The sequence below is a fragment of the Ruditapes philippinarum genome, unplaced genomic scaffold (assembly GCF_026571515.1).
Source record: "Ruditapes philippinarum isolate M1 unplaced genomic scaffold, ASM2657151v2 ctg2598_1_1_1_1, whole genome shotgun sequence".
NCBI classification, from domain to species: domain Eukaryota; kingdom Metazoa; phylum Mollusca; class Bivalvia; order Venerida; family Veneridae; genus Ruditapes; species Ruditapes philippinarum.
This window is the reverse complement of record NW_026864386.1, coordinates 172926-191361: the sequence shown is the minus strand read 5'-3', so window position 1 is coordinate 191361 and position 18436 is coordinate 172926. Positions and strand designations below refer to the sequence as shown.

Below are 18436 nucleotides of genomic sequence, written 5' to 3'. Positions count from 1 at the left end.
TTTATTGAAATTATAACAACATACCTACATTACAAAATTGTTTAGAGTAATAAAAAATTGTTACATTTCGTAGGCTTTATGACAACATGATATTTTATATCAAGGATATCTAGGTCACTATTCACGTTGAAAGGACGCAACGTCTTATGTAAGAAATTACTTTTTCACTAACATAATCCCATTTCATTTGATTGAAAATCAAATCGTGATAAAATATAAATCAATAGATTCGGAAATACTTATGATTATATTAGCAATTGTATATTTACCATGTGATTATTTTGCTAAACCAGATTCAATAATTGTCAAATTATGTTACTAAAATATGCATAATAATGTCAAAAAGGTAGCATAAAAAACTCACAACGCATCCATTGTTGCAAACAAATGGTATATTTCCCTTATAAATGATTTACCCAGCTAAATTTATGAAGACACATTTCGTTGCTTTGAATGAAGAGTATACGGGTCATTAGAACTTTGACGTAGTTACACAGTCAAAAAGGAAATATACTCGATTTGTTCTGTAATGTACGCGTTATTAGTCTACGGGCAAGACTGTAAGGAATGCATGATAAAATATTTGATACTTTCAGAAGAAAATGCGCAATTTCCTTCAAACCTGTAAATAGCTGCAACATTCCAATGTTTTAAGTAAGACATGTCACATGTACACTCAATTGACATTCTATAAAGATCAATGTCAAAAAGTTTTGTCAAAGTAGTCACTGCAACAGGAATATGTTTCAGATGAGTGTTATATAAACTAAGATAACGTAAGTTAACGTTATGTTTAAATGCATCGGGTGCTATAAACATAATGGGATTTGACGAAATATCTAAGTCTGTTAAAGAATTCAATCCTACAAGGTCAGGTGTGTCAATTGTTTTAATGTTATTACCGCCAAGACTAAGAGACCTTAACATTTTTAGCCTGTTTAATGCATATGGTACTCTGTCGAAAAGATTATTTGACAAGAGCAATGTTGTAAGATTTGAATCAAATGGGATTTTTTCATAATTTATGTATTGAAGATTATTTCCAAGCATGTGTAAATATGTAAGTGATGGAAAGATCGCAAAAATATCTGGAAACATATGGAGACTGTTTGAATGAAAGCTTAGAGTTGTGACAAAAGGCAATTTGCAACCATATGGCATCAGAATAGAGGACTTGTTTTCATTAAGGTAGCTATTGTATAAGAAATACAATGATGTTAGATGACGCAGGCGACATATGGAAAGGGGCATCTTTTCAAGTTTAGAATATTCAAGGTATAGAGTTTTAAGTGTATGGTCAACTCCTTGGAATGCATTCATGTCCATATGCGAAAACGGTATGTGGTTTAATCTCAGACTCTGCAATACTCGAAGATAACGAAGTTCCCTTGGCATCTTAGAAAAACGATTTAAATCTATACTAAAGAAAGTCAAACTTTGGCCAATATGTGCCATCACTGACGAGTCAAGTGAACGAAGAGGATTTTTCTGAATTTTAAGAGTTTTTAGGTTAACTAGTTTACTGATAGCAAACGGGATCGTCATAAGATTATTACTGTTCAGATCAAGTTCTGTTGTAACATTTTCAATTCCATCAAATGCACCATTTTCGATTGAGCTGATATAATTATGTGACAATATCAAATAAACGTCTGATGCATTGACGAAGCTAAGTGTTTCAAATGCATTGTTTGGAATAACTGTAAACGAGTTTACATGAAAAAACAAATACAACTTGTTGACATGAATGTTAGATTGTTTCATACTAGGAACGTTTGTTAATTTTTTGTGGCTACACCTGATTGTGTAACTAATGGAACTATTATAGCATGTACAAGGGGTTGGTACAGAACAGGTATTGACGAGAGCGAACGTACGCGTTGTCAGCACAAGGATTACAGCCTGAAAAACAAAGTCAAGAATCGAAATCATTCTTAGATATTTAAACATGTGTTAGAAAGCAAACAAAAAAGAAATCGTTCGTTATATAACTGTCACTAGATGAAACTTGATAAAACGCGTATTGTTGATTAAAACATAACATCGACATACGTTTAAATAGTATATTTGGAATATAAATTTGGCTGTCATCAAAATCACAAGATATGTAACAGAAAAGTATTAAAATGTAATAAAAATTTAATTTACTCACAATATAAGTAGCTTCCATTTCTGATCTCCCGGCTGTGTTTACTCTTACCAAACTTGCAACTTAACCAATGAACACAATCTCTTTATCTGAAATTTGATTTAATGACATATCGCTTCAGATTGATGGTTTACGAATGAGATCAAGCTTTAAATATTATTCATTTTACTTTTAAAATATTTGAATTATATCTGAAAACATAAACCTGGTTGAATCGGGATCTAAGATTTCATCCAGACATTACAAACAACCACAAGTTTTTATAAAGAACTTAAATAGAATATTGATATAAAATGTGTATGATATTTGTAAACTAAATTACCTTCTTTTAATGTATTAATATTTTTTAAATGTTTAAAAAATAATAAAAAAAGGCAATTTCGATTTGACAGGATATGATATGACTTCTGGACTTAAAATAATCTAGGATTCATGCTATAAAAACGGAAATAAACAGGAAGCGTTGTTTTAAATTGATTCCACAAAATTGAAAGATTTAGACATGATTTTTACAGCATCGAAAAATATTACGCATAATCAGTTATTTAGCTTAAAGAATAAAATTTTGATAAACCCTCATCAAATTCGTTAATAGGGGTTTTTGTATGTAAATGTTCTTTCGAATAAATACTTTTAGATATGTATACTCAACGTTTATATCACGAAAAAAGTCGCTCATGGGAAAGCAGTTTGTAAATATTTTATGAATTTAAAAGGGTTCTTTTAATGCGTGTTTGATTGACTGTATCATACACGAAAATCAAATTTAATGCTTAATAAAAGAACGACAGGTATGTTCATTTTATATAATTCATAATGCACGTCACGAAAATAAAGTTACTTATTATAAAATTCGTGTAGATTTAGTGAAAAAATATCAACATTCAATTCATTTTTTGAAATGAAAATCTTACCAGTGACTTTTTAATCGATCCAACTACACATATAATATACGATGTGAAACACTTGTAAATGTCTTGTGCCTTCTTAAAACGAGATTGGTGATAACACGATATTTTTTTATAAAGAAATTTTATTTAGCAGTACTGTTTTCATAAACCTTCAGTGGTCTAGCGTTAACTAAACTGCGCAAAAGTTGTGCGCATTCTAAAATTTATAAAACAATGACAAATCGTTTAAACAATTACACAGCTAGCCCAAAACGTTTTTGCACTTCTTTTTCTTTACCCTGAGGAAATTAACTGACAAAAGATACAACTCGATATGGTTTTGTTTGCTTTGACTTTTTGTGTGGGTTTCGTTTCTGATTGTTATTTTTATTTTGTGTTCCTTCTATCTATTTTGTTCTCACTTTGTGTTATTATCTTTTTAAGTATGTTTTAATTGTTATCATAATAATTTTCACAATAAATTGAATAACTTCCTTGTGTGGTATTTGTTTTCTTTATTTTGCTCTACAATTTTGGTCGGGTTGCACAGGTGCAAACCTGAGAATGTCGAGCGGCGTACGGGCGGGTTTGGTCATTTGTAATTATTTTCTCAGCAACTCATTATCACAGCCTCTTGATATTCGGCATACAGCATAAATACGGAGTCCCATATTGTAGGATTCAATTTTAGTATGTGGCTTCACTTCCTTTTTAAAGACTTAGTTAAATTTTCGACATTAATGGAGAATGGTAGGAAATTATCGAAACAGTTTTCTCAGCAACTTCTTATCACAGCCTATTGATATTTTGTATACAGCATTAACTCGTGGTCTTATACTGTGGGCTTCAATTTCAGGTCTTTTGCTCATCCACTTCCTGTTTAACGACTTAGTTAAATTTCGACATTAATGATGAATGGTAGGTTCTTTGCAACTTCTTTTCACAGCCTCTTGATATTTGGTATACAGCATTAACACGTGGTCCTGTTGCTAATACACGTTACCGACTTAGTTAAACTTTTGACATAAATGGTCAATGGTAGGAAATTTTCGTATCATTTTTGTAAGCAACTGCTTATCAAAGTCTCTTGATATTTGGTATACAGCATTAACAAGGTATGCGGCTCATCCACTTCCTGTTTACCGACTAATTTACATTTTCGACAATAATAGTCAATGGATGAAAATGTACGTAACAACACAGCCTCAATATATTTGGTTTACAAATGCAACCTGGCCATTTCTGTTTTTGAACTATTTTTATCTGATGAAACTATAATTCATTATCTTAGTGTAGCGAGGTCTTCGAGAAAAATAAACATGCCAAATGTTGGCATTCTTATCTAGTCTTCTTCTTTTTCTTTTTATTTACCTTTTTTCTTCTTATTTCAATTAACAAAATAAAACCAGGCAAAATGTGAAAGGAGGCGCACTTAAGCTTGTGAAAATTGACAATAAATGTCATTTTTTATTTTAATTGCTTCTTTATTTTAACCATCGGAAAATGGAATAATAAGTAATAGCGCCTTTATGGAAAAAAAAACAAATATATAATAACCAAGAAGTCATTTGACTTATCAAATAGCCTAAAAATTTCTTATTTTCAAAGCTACATTGCTTCGTCTGTGAACAAACATGCTGATTCATAACAGCTTTGAATATGCATTGAAAAGGCCATGTTGCTAAACTTAAGTGATTAACAGTGTCTTATTATATATAAATACACAGCATGTTGAGATAAAGTTGTTTATATCACTACGTGACACAAGTCAGGACATGTTTATGTCCTAAATAATTATATCTTAAAGAGTTGCCGTGTTTTGACTTCGGATGTGCGTGTCGCTATTTTAAGGAAGTTTAAGACCAAAACAAAACAATACAAAAATAATACAAATTGAGCTATCCACATAATACCAAGCCTTGTCAGATTACGCGATCAATCCGCTAATTTTATGTCGAAATTGTATAGAATGTCGCGGCTTATAGAAACTCTTTTTCTGTCACACTTCTGTCGTAAAAGTCGAGTTTAACAATGGAACCTGTGACATTTTCTGTCTACATAGTAGACTTAGCCACGCGAACGTATGCCTACTTTAGGTAGCTACTTTGTAAAAGTCAAGTTTGAGCACTAAGCCTTGGTTTTTATGCCAGATAAAGTCTCTGCTCAAAAAGTCGCGGCTGAAAATGATATTATTCGCCGCGATATTTAATGTGACCGATGTTGAGGAACAGAAGGTCGCGGCCTATGATTTTTGCACTTGACTTTTGTAGAATTTCTACAGCACTTGTAAAATGTCGCGGATTTATTTCTTTTCCTCGATTTTTTTTATAGACAAACGAGGGATTAAATGTAGTCAAACCATGGACGCTACCGGCCACTGGAGATAAAAAAAAATTCCTTTCTTTTTCCAACAATAATTGTTATAAAATATCGAGGTTTATACGTTCCCAGCGGGTTTGTAAGTATACAACACCACATTTTTTTCTATCCTATCATTTCGTTCAGTAACACAAAGATCTTCGCGTGATCAAAAGGTAGAGATGCCAATCTAAATCCTATTTCAAATGTTGAGGTTATGAAATGCCTACCAGTAAGGACTGTTTTTGTTAGCCTTTGAAATTCAATCATCGACTTTGTAGATAAAAACAGATTCGAAACAAGGAAGAAAACATTGATCTAATCTTGATAATTCAAAATTTATTTTGGTCTTTTAATTTAATTTTATATTCAAAACATTTACACGTAGGGCACTAAATGGGGGAAATTAAATAAGGAATTTGGCATTTTTTTACAAGCGTAACACTAAGTGTAACGTTAACACTATGCAACGCTTGTAAAGTAAGAAACATCTGAATTACCTTTTATACTGTACCTAATTGTTACAATTGTTTTCAACACATATGAACATATACGTGTATGGAACTTACGGATTACATCTGTCATATGTGTAACATTGATGTTACGTACATGTTACCTAGCCTTATTTTTGTAACATATTACACGCGTTTCAATATATTGCGCCTACGTAGGGAAGACTTAATTGTTTACTCTTTTCACATCCTTGTTGTATGGATAAATTTGGTAAATCTTATTTATAATATAAAAATATATAGCTGTGAATTTACGTTCTTTTCCATAAACATAAGATTTAGATTGCGACTAAACTTTTTAGACACTAAATGTTTTTGTGTGTACAATATAAAAAAAAAAGAACAGAAAAAAATTATTTTTGAAAACAGAATGAAAAAAAAATTGCGTATATCATTTACGGATAAACAAATCGGCAGAAAACCCTTTGATATTTGTCCAGCATTAACACATTGTGACTTTAATACACAAGACCAAGTTTTTGTTTGTTTTTTGGATTTTTTTCAATGATATATTTATATTACCTCAACAGTTTTTTCTAGAGAATACAATCATTGAGCCATTGATGGCGACAAGTAATGTGTATCAATTTCCCATCCCTGAAATAGTTTTTAATTGTTTAAAATGTTCTTCATGTAAATGAGTTACACATGTAAATATTTTATAAACTATTTTATAAACATGCTGACAAGGTAAAATATGCAATATTGTTTATGTATCATGTATAACTTTTAAAATTTGTATATTCGTAGACTACACTAGTTTGTAGACAAGAGAAATTCTACTTACAAAAGGCTTACAGAATTGAATTATAATCTTCATTTTTATACGTTAAATGTATTATACTCAAATTTGTGACAAGTAGAGACAAAATACTTGATTTGAAATCTGGCATCTTATTGAAAAATGAACGTTCATTTTTTATAAGCAAAAATGTTTTTAAAAAAAAGAATTCAAATGACCTTGACTTTTACCCAAGTGACAATTTACTCGACAATTGAAGGTATCTACCTACCAAATATGCAATATATCATTAATTAAATGTAAATATTAGGAGAAATTTGGCACAGTTATATAACTTGTCAATATCATGTTCTTTGTAATGATAAGTAAGTGTGGAAATTATGATGCCATTATTATAGATAGAACTTAAGATATATTTTACTTCCGGTTAAGGTTAACCATATCCATTTTCAAAGTGCTGAAAAGTTCAATAACTTGGTAAAAATGGAAGCCATAGTGATGTAACTTGCCCAGATCATGTAAGAAAGTGGGTCAATTATAAAACCATATAAAGCCATTCGTACAGGTAGAACTTTAGATAAATCCAACTTGCCATTTCAGCTTAGCCTCGAACGGACGGGCAACGGGCGGGCGGTTAAATTACTATATGCCCCGTGGCATACACATTGGTTTATTAAAAAGTGGGTAAAACAAAAAAGGTAATATTTTTCATCTAAAATCCTCCTATCTTCATATGATAATTATCTATATATTTTGAAAAACAATAAGGGAGGTAAACTATTCAGTTTTAGAGAAAAAATATTTGTAAAAGTAACCCTTATTTCACTCATTTAAAATATACATAACATAATCCATATAAATTTGAAAATATATCATACATGTTATTACAGAATTGTCAAAATATTTACAAGAAAAATTATAATCTGGCCGGCCAAAACAAAACAAAATAAAAGTACAAAATTAAACACAATTTGGTTCCCAGTAGGTATTGAACCTACATCCCATGGAAACACAGTATCCTTACGGAAAACAAATACTCTTCAGACACGAGGTTTGACATTGGGCATCTAATACCTTAAGCAGATTTCACAGTCATATAATAACTGAAAACAATGTTTTATTCTCATCATCAGACACGTAGTAAGCAAAAAATAGATGTTACTCTTAATTCCAAAAAACTAAAGACGACACATTATATAAGTTCATATATATTCATTTAAACAATATGCAATTTATTTCGACAGTTGAAAGCAAATAAGTACATGTGTGAAATATTGTTCATTTTAGCAAACGAAAATAAAAATCTTACAAACAAGTTCTTGAATATTTACCAATTGAGCAAATAAATTTTGACATTCTTTCTGCCTTCAAATAATTACTAGTTTATGTATTATGCAATCCTTGGGCAATATCCTATTAAAATGTTTTATTTATACATCAGTGATAAACATATTGAACCTAAATAAGGCATCACTTATGTGATATTTTTAATAAGGTTCATTGCCTTCTCATTTTCAAAAATGAAGGTAACAGCTGACTTAATAGAGATGCATATCAAACATTTCGAGGAACTGCTTAACGTAGGGTATAGCTAGTTTTCAAGTTTTAAATGGGGACGGGGATAAGGAATCATAAGATAACACTCTTATACACTTCATATATTAACAATCATATCTTTATGTTCTATAGGTTTTTTTTATTCTAATATCTGCAGTACATTATTTCTGTCCTACCACACACACACACAGATCTAAGCGTGATCAACAAATAGAGATGTCGATCGTAATCTTATATCAGAAGTAGAATTAATGAAATGCCTGTCAGTGAAGATTGTTTTATTAGCTTTGGAAATTTAATCATCGTCTATGAGAATGTAAACAAATTCTAAACAAGATAGAATGTCGCAATCATTCTAAAACAAGTATGCATTTTTATATCATAATGTTGTTTATATGTTCAAAAACAGAATATTTGTAACTATAAAAGTAGTATACCTTTTCAAATAGTTTTGTTTTATTAAACATGTAAGTGAGCTTGTTAAATTTTGAACATTTTTCTTCTAGTTTATGTGACTTGACCTTAATACCTTTCAACGTAAAATTCAATGATAATTGAAAAATTCGGTCGTAATAAATATGTATGCTGCAAACGAACGGGGATCTTAAAATATCGGTATTTTCAGGACAGTAATAAAACATCTTGTTCTAGTAGTGAGTATGTTAAAGTAAAATGCGCATTGGTTCAAGTCGTTCTTAGCTAAGGAAACTCTTGCCTTTAACGAACGATATCAATGAAGTTAAATCGTTTGTTTGTTGTTGTTTTTTCAACAATGAAAATGAAAATATATTTTATGAAAAAGGTATAATTATGTAAAATAAGATCTTTGTACAAGGTGAAATTGTCAACAAATACTTATACACATACAATACAACAAAAAGTATTACTCATTTAACGCAAATATGCGTTTTCAAACTAGATATTTTATTTTTAGCAATAAGATTTTGCACACCACTGTTTGCAGATGCATACTATAAAGGTACAGGACTAGCAAAATGGTTTGGGATTGTGGTTTTAAATTGATAATCAGTTTCAAAAAGCATTTGTGTGTAAACGTTGCATTTCTATTACATATATCAACACAATTCAATTTACTCGCAAAATGTGCTTTGCTCAGATTGCGTTCGTAGCATTTCACTATTTCAGAGTTTGTTTTCAGAAAAGGCTGAACACCAAGGTATAATTTTAAATTAACAAGATAAGATAGATAATGTCAGATTTGTATTAATAAAATGTTTTAGGATTTGTTTACATTCTGATAGACGATGATTAAATTTCCAAACTTAGCTGACAAGAATTTTATTAATTTTACTTCTGCCATAGGGTTACAATCAACATCGTTCTGGGTATTGAATGCAATAATAGGTAAGAAAGAAATTAAAATACTTTGTTTTGAAATATTGATGGTAATAATCGAACGGAAATATATAATTATCAGTGTAATGAATGAAAAGGAATAACATTCTAATTCCGTCACACTGTCTTTCTTGATTATACATTGATACAATGAGCACACGAGAAATGATTTCATTTGTCGAAGCGACAAAGCATTTTTAATTTGTAGCTAGTTTATATCAGATTATATCAGACAAGATAGGTATAGGATACTGTTTTCACCTATATGTATTTTGACGCTGTTATTTGCTGAAAGCAATGAAAAGGTGTCTGATTTTTATTGTTTTTGATAATATCGTGGGCTTCAAAAACAAGGTTGTCTTCTCACTCGGGGCTACGCCACCAGTGATTAAATATCACCTGATAAATTTTAAGTTCATCTTACAAAATGACAAATATCCTATATTCATTTTGCCCTAGAATATGTACGTGATTTTCTTGGATAGATCAATTTATATGAGAGTTATCTGTGTAATATGTCGCTATCAGTGTAAAAATGGTTAATCCGTCTTCTATCCTGATTCGTTAGGGGTGAGCAAATTATTTCCTTGATGTTGATTGGCAATTACAACTTCTTCTAGTTATGTAATGTGCAAATTATAATGTATTCTAAATAAAATAAATAATTCGCGAAATGAACTTTTAATGGTTTTGTTCAAAATACTGGAATAACTCTTAAACCTTGGACTATAAAATGATGTTCATCTAATTTACTTTTCTTTCGGACAGGCATTTATCAATCACGCACTATTTATTATTCAGCTAAACTTATAACTAATATAAACATCTTTTCTTTTATTATCTAAAGACACTACTACAAAGGAGTGATATGTGTCAGGAATGTTATGATCAGATTTGTAAAATTCTTGGCCGCCATTACATAATTTGCCAGTACATGTACTTTGAAGACAAGGATTTGAGGTGGCTGTAAATTTCTTCAGCACTTACAAAGTTATCTTCTATATATAATTGATGTTGCAAAGACATACTCAGTGCAATTTTGTTTCATTAATTTATACTAAGAAAGGAGGTGTACGTTATCAAGCAATTAATGTGTTAAAAGTATAGCAATACCACAATCATTGTGGCACAGTAAGGCAAAATTGAAAATGTTGACTGCTAGTTTTGATTAAGCCTGTTCATGAACAATATAAGTTCATTTAAGCTGCAATCAGCAGTTTTCATAAATGACATATAATCACGGTGAATCTGATAATTTTAATACATCCTGCGATGTAACTTATTACATTTTTCCACCAGGAAATGTAATTTATTTTCTTTTTCAGACAGATAGCTCTACTTGAGAATTATTTTTGTACTGTTCTGTAATTAGTAATTGGTGTGAGAATCTTAACTCCTTGATGTTGATTGGTAATTAACACTCACTCCGAATTCTGTAATCTGCGAATGGCTATTCGAAATACATTAGCACATGTTCGAAATGAACATAAATGGTTTGCACAAATCATTGGAATAGGTTTTAAACTTTCAGACATAAATATATATATCGTATATGTTATTGAATGTGTTTACATTTTAATAAATGACGTTATGTCAACTGAATTTAATACAACATAAATTGACGTTATGTCAACTGAATTTAATACAACATAAATTCGGCTTATTCAATCTTAGAATTACGATAACAATCAGCGTTCTTGTTTGAATATCCGGAAGAAATAAAATTTTGTTTTGTCTGGTCACAATGACAAACTGCCTTTTTTTTCGTATCTCAAAATTGTTTTAATCTAGTATTTAGTGACTGACTGATTTTTTGCGATACTATAAAAATTGGTATTATATTTTAACCAAAAAGAAAAATGTGAGAAAAATAACCTATCCAGATTTCCTTTATTTCTGAGACACGATCGATGCCACAATATCTTTGGGTGACATTTCAATGAAAAGTGCAAAATATACTGAGTAGCCTTTTTTAAACACTTATCAGCTAATCAAAATGAAATTGAGAAATCAAACAGATATCTACCAATCATCAGCATATAAGTCATGTTATCTTTTATTAACCTTTTTAGCCTTATTTTAATGACAAAGGTTCCCTCATGTTGATGAATAAAGGGAAAACATTGGCAACAGTTAGTTGCTTGAAAATATTCTACAAATTTATATTCGTGAAATGTAGTTATCTGAGAGAAAACTAGATAAAATCGTAACTTTAGTTGTTCAGTAAATTCTGTATATATATTACCAACCATCTATAGAATTGATGCCATTAATAACGTGATATTATTATACATAAACATGTCTAAATCCTTAAAAAATGTGTCAATTGTATGAAAAGGAGGCTTGATTGTTTGTTCGAATGGTTAGAAAAAAATCTTTTTAATAATGTTGAACAACAAATTTGATAAGGGACAAAGTGTTGGAAGAACATTTAAATGTTGGTTTTAACGTTATCGTTGGAATTTTTTGTCTCACGATTTCCATCATTATTTTAAAACAATAGTGTTTCACATCCAGATATCACACCCCATGTTTGGTTTTTAACTATCAATCACATTTTACCACCTTAAGTCAGTCAGTAAACTTTTTCAGTCAGTAATCCATTTATTATTTCAACGGAAGACTACAGTAATTATATGAGTCAGAATTGTGGCACTAATGTGTGTCAAATTTATAAACATGATCTTAAACCTGTTATATATGATTTTAGTTTGTAAATTGTGTGTAAGTACAAAAAAGATTTTCTGTTAATATATAATTGACACTGAAATTTCAAAAGAATTATTCAGTGCATGTTGAAACTGCAATTATTGGAATGGATATAACATGTTCTAATGTAATGATTGCGTTACCAGGAAAGATAGAGTATTCAATGTGTTAATAATTGCATTGTCCGAGTAAATAAATGTTATTTTCAATATCACATAGCTCTACTTGTGAATTCTTTTTGTGATGCTTTTCAGTTAGTGTTAAAAATGTGAGAAACCGACGGTTTTCTTGATGTGACAAGTGAGATAACCGGAATATATCTTTGTTCTACTTATTGGTAATTAACGCTGTAATGTGCAAATGGTTTTGCTCTAAAACATTAGAGCATGTTCTAGTTCCCTTAATACGGTTTGTACGAACCACTTCATTGCATAATGTTTTCAGCAGAATAAAACATACGACAGATTTTCATCATTTTAATTTATATTTGTTTACATATTCATCAAATGAACCAAACTTAATACTGTTAGGATTTTAATTATTTCTTTCTCAGAAATACGCTTACAATTGGCGTGTCCTCGATAGTTTTTATCTGTTTCAAAACAATTTATTAAAAAAGTATGTGATTTGCTTTTAAGCAAGTAACAAAGAACTATGCTATTCGTTCCTGACATTTATTACCTAGAGGTTATATTTTCTTAATAAGAGAGACAATTTATACAGAAACATTCTATTATTCACATTTGTATTTACATTGAAATCTTGTTCGGTCGCAGTGAAATTGTGTTCATTCATTATTTGAAACATTTTAGTTTTAAATTAAATAATATGTCATTCGTTATTTTTTCAGATCGCTATGTTTTGATAAAAGACTATTTTAAACTTTCTTAGACTTAATTAAAGTAATAAAATTCTGAGCTGACATCAAATCATTCCTCGATTGCACAATATCTACATCGATATCGAACATAACATAAGATTGTAAAAAAACAACAGTATGGTAAGACTTAGGAAGACCTTTGCTAAGAGGAATTGGTCAGAAAAGCACTGTACATATAGACATTAGAAACAACTTGCTATCATTGCGCAATGTTTACCTATATGTATACATTAAGTTTTTAAATATCATGTTTCCATTATGTTCTCCAAATATCGTACTTTACATTTCATGCAATATGACAGTTTGCGGATGCATCCATAACGGTATGCCTTGATGTTCTAATATGAAAGATCCCGTGGTTGTAAGTTGGAAAGCATTGGCATTTAAATTTGCGTTTGCATTGGCGTTTTTCATTACATCTATTATATAAAGTTGGTCACACAATGTGCTATAACAACCTTGCATTTGTAGCATTTCCCTATTTCGGAGTTTACTAAATAGTAGAATAAAACACGTATATTGTTGAATAATAAAAATAAGATCTACAATATTCAGATTCATGATGATAAAAATGTTTCCATCTATCTTGTTTAGAATTTGTTTACATTCTAATAGACGATGATGGAATTTCCAAACATAATAAAACAATCTTCATTGACAGGCATTTCATAAATTCTACTTCTGATATAGGATTACAATCAACAATTTGTTGATCACGCAAAGACGGTTGTGTATGGAAAGAATAATATGTAAGAAAAAAATGTTTTTATTTTGAAATAAGGAATATCTACGGACGTAAACAATGTATTTGTTAGTATAAATATTGTTTTAAATAAAATTAAATGAAATCTTTCATTTGGTTTGGTTGAGGACTGGGAAATCCAATCCTGGCGATGATGGGTTCATATGGCGGTTCCATGATAACCACCATTAAAACATATCTGATGATGTTTCTAAATTCTTACTTTCGCCGTTGCGATAACCTGAGGATTGGGATTGCAATGGCGAACTAAATCCACGTTTGACTATGTCAGACAAACATGAATAAGCCAATTTCCACCTATTATGATTAGTATTCATCTTTAATTCTTATATTATCTTTTAGCTGAAACTTTAACTATTTATACAAATGCTTATCTATTACTATTTTGATTAAATAGATACATGTTTAATTACCAAACAAATAGGGATTATTCAGCTATGGCCCTTGTGTTTCCAAATAATATCTGACATATTCAATAGTCATCTAGAAAAAAAGTCTTATGTTATATGTTTCCTTTTTTGTAATTTCCTACATGTTGCACATGTTGAAAACTGATGCCAGGCATAGATACTTGCAGGAAAGTCAAATATGCTGTAACGATACTTTTATTTATAGGTAGGTACATCCGACTTAGTTATTCTAGCCTATTGCCCTGAATCGATCTGTAAACTATTATGGTGAATTCTTTAAAATATCAAAGGAAACTTTTGCATCTATGGTTTAGTAAAAAAACTTTAATATTAAGAATTTATTTCAGTTCGAAGGAAGGTTTGAGTTTAAACACACTTTCGAATCCGTTTCTGGAACCAACCAGTACTGAACAATGAGCGTAAAGTTTTTCGACTGAGGAAACATCGGCTTGTCCGAGACGGGGTTTTAACCCACGTGGCTAGAGAATATAGATCATAGGATAACTAGTCTGACGCGTTAACCACTCGACCAAAGATTTAGGCATCTTAATAAATAATTTCTCTGAAAAGTAATTGGTATTAAAAGTACTCTACAAATGTATTTGGATACGACGGCTGAAATATATTTCTTAAAAGTTTTATTTTTGAATAACTGACCAAATAGTGTTAGCAATCCCGAATATAGCTGGAAGAAAACTCTGTCACGCTGGGCAGATTTAGACAGAAGACTACACATCAAACCTTTGCAAGAGGTTGACTAAGGCGCGGAAACGATTGTGTTTCAGCATGATTTAACATATTTTCATTGACTTCCAAATTGTCGCCGAAACATTTTAAGACTTCTTGAAGTTTGTTCTCTGACACAAAAGACAAAATGGAGAAACGTGATTCAATTCCTCAAATGATTCAAAAGGTATTCTTAGAAATAAAATATCTGTATTCTTAAATGAAAAATATTCTGAAAAAGAACATAGATTGTCAAATGTGTTTAAGTTTCAAATAGATCGCTTACATTATTTTTTATTATCAATAATTGTTTTTGTTGACTTTTTTTAGTGTTTTTTTATAAATGCTTTCAGGAAACTACGCTTAATATTCTGATTTCAATGTAATCTGTGTTTTAAGAAACTCACAATTAGCTTAATATTTATTTCACAACAGTCTATTACTTGTAGAGTTCTTTCAACAATCTTATAACACCTTAGGAAAATCTAGAAAATGAGAAATTATCCGAATTTTTAAAAATTCGAATATGCAAAATCAGTTAAGTTCTTCAAAAAAAGTCATATTTATAGTGACACAATTTTGTAAAGTCAACATGTATCAATGAAAAAAGAGGGTAATGAAATGCATTATAAGTGTTTGCTAGAACGTGAAACTAGTAAATTAAAACACTATTTCAATTGACAAATTGTCTAAACTACTTTATCAGAAATAAAGTGTGAAGAGACTGTATTCAAAGTAAATTTTGACTTTACAATGCGTGATTGAATCCTTGTAATTATTTAATTCAACAACTCGATTAAAGTGTGAAATTTCACACTTTTTTCTGATTTTAAAAATGTATACTAACAGCCGCGGCTGTTACAATATCAAGTGTATCGTAATCTAAAGGCGAATGGTTAACGTTGCTCAACGTTCATTTTCTTTCAGCTGCATGTAAAGTTTTCTGATTTAAAATTTAGTGAATGTTTACGGAAAACATGACCCATAATGAAAACCGTAAAACAGTATATCAACATCTTTCAAAATCTTAAAAAATCTTTTGTCTGATATTATGTAAAATAAGATGACAATTTTAAGGTAGGTTCATATGTATAAAATACTTTCCTTCTTTCTCTTTTACAAGATGCTAAAACATTTTATTACATCGAACTAAAAGGTTTTATAGAGATTAACTCTATTCTATGTCTGTTATATTACCCAATTTATATATAAACACTGCCAAAATCTATGTATCTAACAATATATTCTATAGATATGTCTATATCTAAAAGATGAAACACAATGAACACGTAAAATAAGTACATATAAATAAGACTAGTCTTTGATTTCTATCACAACATTTACTTAGTTTAACATTGAAATATCAATATTCAGTTTCACAGCGGCAATAAAGGAGGCAATGATACGAAAAGGAACAGTATTTCTCTTCTTTTGAAGTTCTTCTGTTTTCGATACAGTAAGTAGATTGTAATAATCTCTGTACTGAGTGCATGAAATTGAAATAAATCATTCATAAAACATTGTATTGTCAAGTGATTGTCACTGGAAACGGTATCCGTCAAGCCTTGCTCAAGCACAACAAATACAATTTACTTCATAAAGCATGAGTAGCTCTTCATATCTGAGCAGGAAGTTAGCTCCACACGTAGTAAAGATCAATTCTGAGCAGATTTAGAAAGAAGGCAAAACTTGAAGCCAATACACGAGTTGCAAGTATTTACGTGTTTCTGTGCTCAAAAAAAACATGTTTTATTTTGCCTCTATAGCATTTAGAGGATAAATGTCACAAAACTTTCAGCCATACTTTTTAATCAGTCAACAGGAAACGTCTTCTGTTACTAGAAAAACCCATGGAATAAATGTTATCTATTATAAAAATGAAATAATTTTAACATAACAAGACTCTAAATTTGTTGTTTTGGAAAAATAATGTCTATTTCTTAATGAATGAATGTTGTATCTAGATTTTCTGAACAAAGATTTTAAATGGAAGTGTTCAAATGCGTGATTAATTCATTAAGTTAGTTATCGAGACAAATATACTTTATTTATCGGCATTACGATAATAATCGGCGCTTTTGTAATCCCAACATTATCAGTAATATTGTCTTTCAAATAGATCAAGGACATCGTTCATTATATTTAGAAGCAAATCAAATTTAGACACCTGTCTGTTTTGGATTAATTATAGCATGAATCTTTCAGAAACACAAATATTTGATGTATTTTTATACAGTTTGTCGACAACTGGATAACAAAAACGCCGATTGTTATCGTAATTCTAAGATAGAATTAATGGAATTCTCGTCAATAAAGAGAAATGTATTAATTTGCTCAACTCATCATCTCATATAAATATGTCAACCAAATCAAATGATATATAATCAATTTTTTGTTGAACGTTTTGAGCTTGGTAAATTATTAAATCACCTCATGCAAACCATTGTTTAAGTTCTATTAAAAACTGTTTCAATGTGTTTAGATTATAATGATTTGTACATAACAGCAATCTATCTGCTTGCATGTTTGCCAACCTGCCTACCACACACCTAACATATATGCCCACCTACCTACCTACCTACCTATCTGAATACGATCATCACTTGAATACATACATTTGTTTAAGGCATTCATTTAAGTATTAAAATTGCACTGAAAAACTAGAGGTTTAATAATTGTTCGCATTAATTTTAAAATCGTCTATACTTTTCAATTATATGGATGGAAAATGCGTTAAAAACATTTCAAAGTTAATGTTATCATTATAGACAAACGCCTTATTTCTGATTTTTGTCCTTAGATTGTATTAAGTAAATTAGAGTTTTCATTCACTTGTCTCAACATTCGAACAAATACATATCCCACATATTTATGCATACATTTAACTTGAAACACTACATTCTTCATAAAGTAATGTAACAAAAGTATCACTCTTACATACAAAAAAAAACCTTCACCATCTTTTATTAAAATATATAACGCTTAAGATTGAAAGAAGCTTATAATTTCTCATTATCTAGATGTCCCTCGGGTAAAGAAAGATTATTAAACATAATCGGAATAAAACCATCTTGGAGCCACAGACTGATGAAAAATGTAAGTAAAACTGAACGTAAAGGCTTACGAAAATATCAGTATAATCGTAGTTTTCTGCAAGTTCTTATGTCTGGCACCAGTTTTCAACATAAGGGAAACGTAAAAGAAATCTATGGTTCATAACAACAAAGTAATACATGTATAAGAGATACAAAATACAATTTACAAAAATGAATGATTTTTCAGAATATTTTCTTCGATCGTTTACGTATTAACAAGTTTATTTTTAAAAGCAGAAAATTGATATTTAACTTACTGAAGTAAACAACCTCTTGTGCCTCAGATTAT

The 18436-nt window shown here is 30.0% G+C and overlaps 1 protein-coding gene across 1 annotated transcript; it reads right to left on the bottom strand.

Moving 5' to 3' along the window:
• Positions 1-377: 377 nt before the first annotated feature.
• Positions 378-3300, bottom strand: LOC132725422 (leucine-rich repeat-containing protein 15-like). Its single transcript, XM_060710551.1, has 3 exons — positions 3064-3300; positions 2153-2238; positions 378-1902 (listed from the first exon to the last, which is right to left on the bottom strand). The coding sequence occupies exons 2-3, from the start codon at positions 2168-2170 to the stop codon at positions 547-549; spliced, it is 1374 nt and encodes a 457-aa protein (XP_060566534.1). The 5' UTR covers positions 2171-2238; positions 3064-3300; the 3' UTR covers positions 378-546.
• Positions 3301-18436: the final 15136 nt, after the last annotated feature.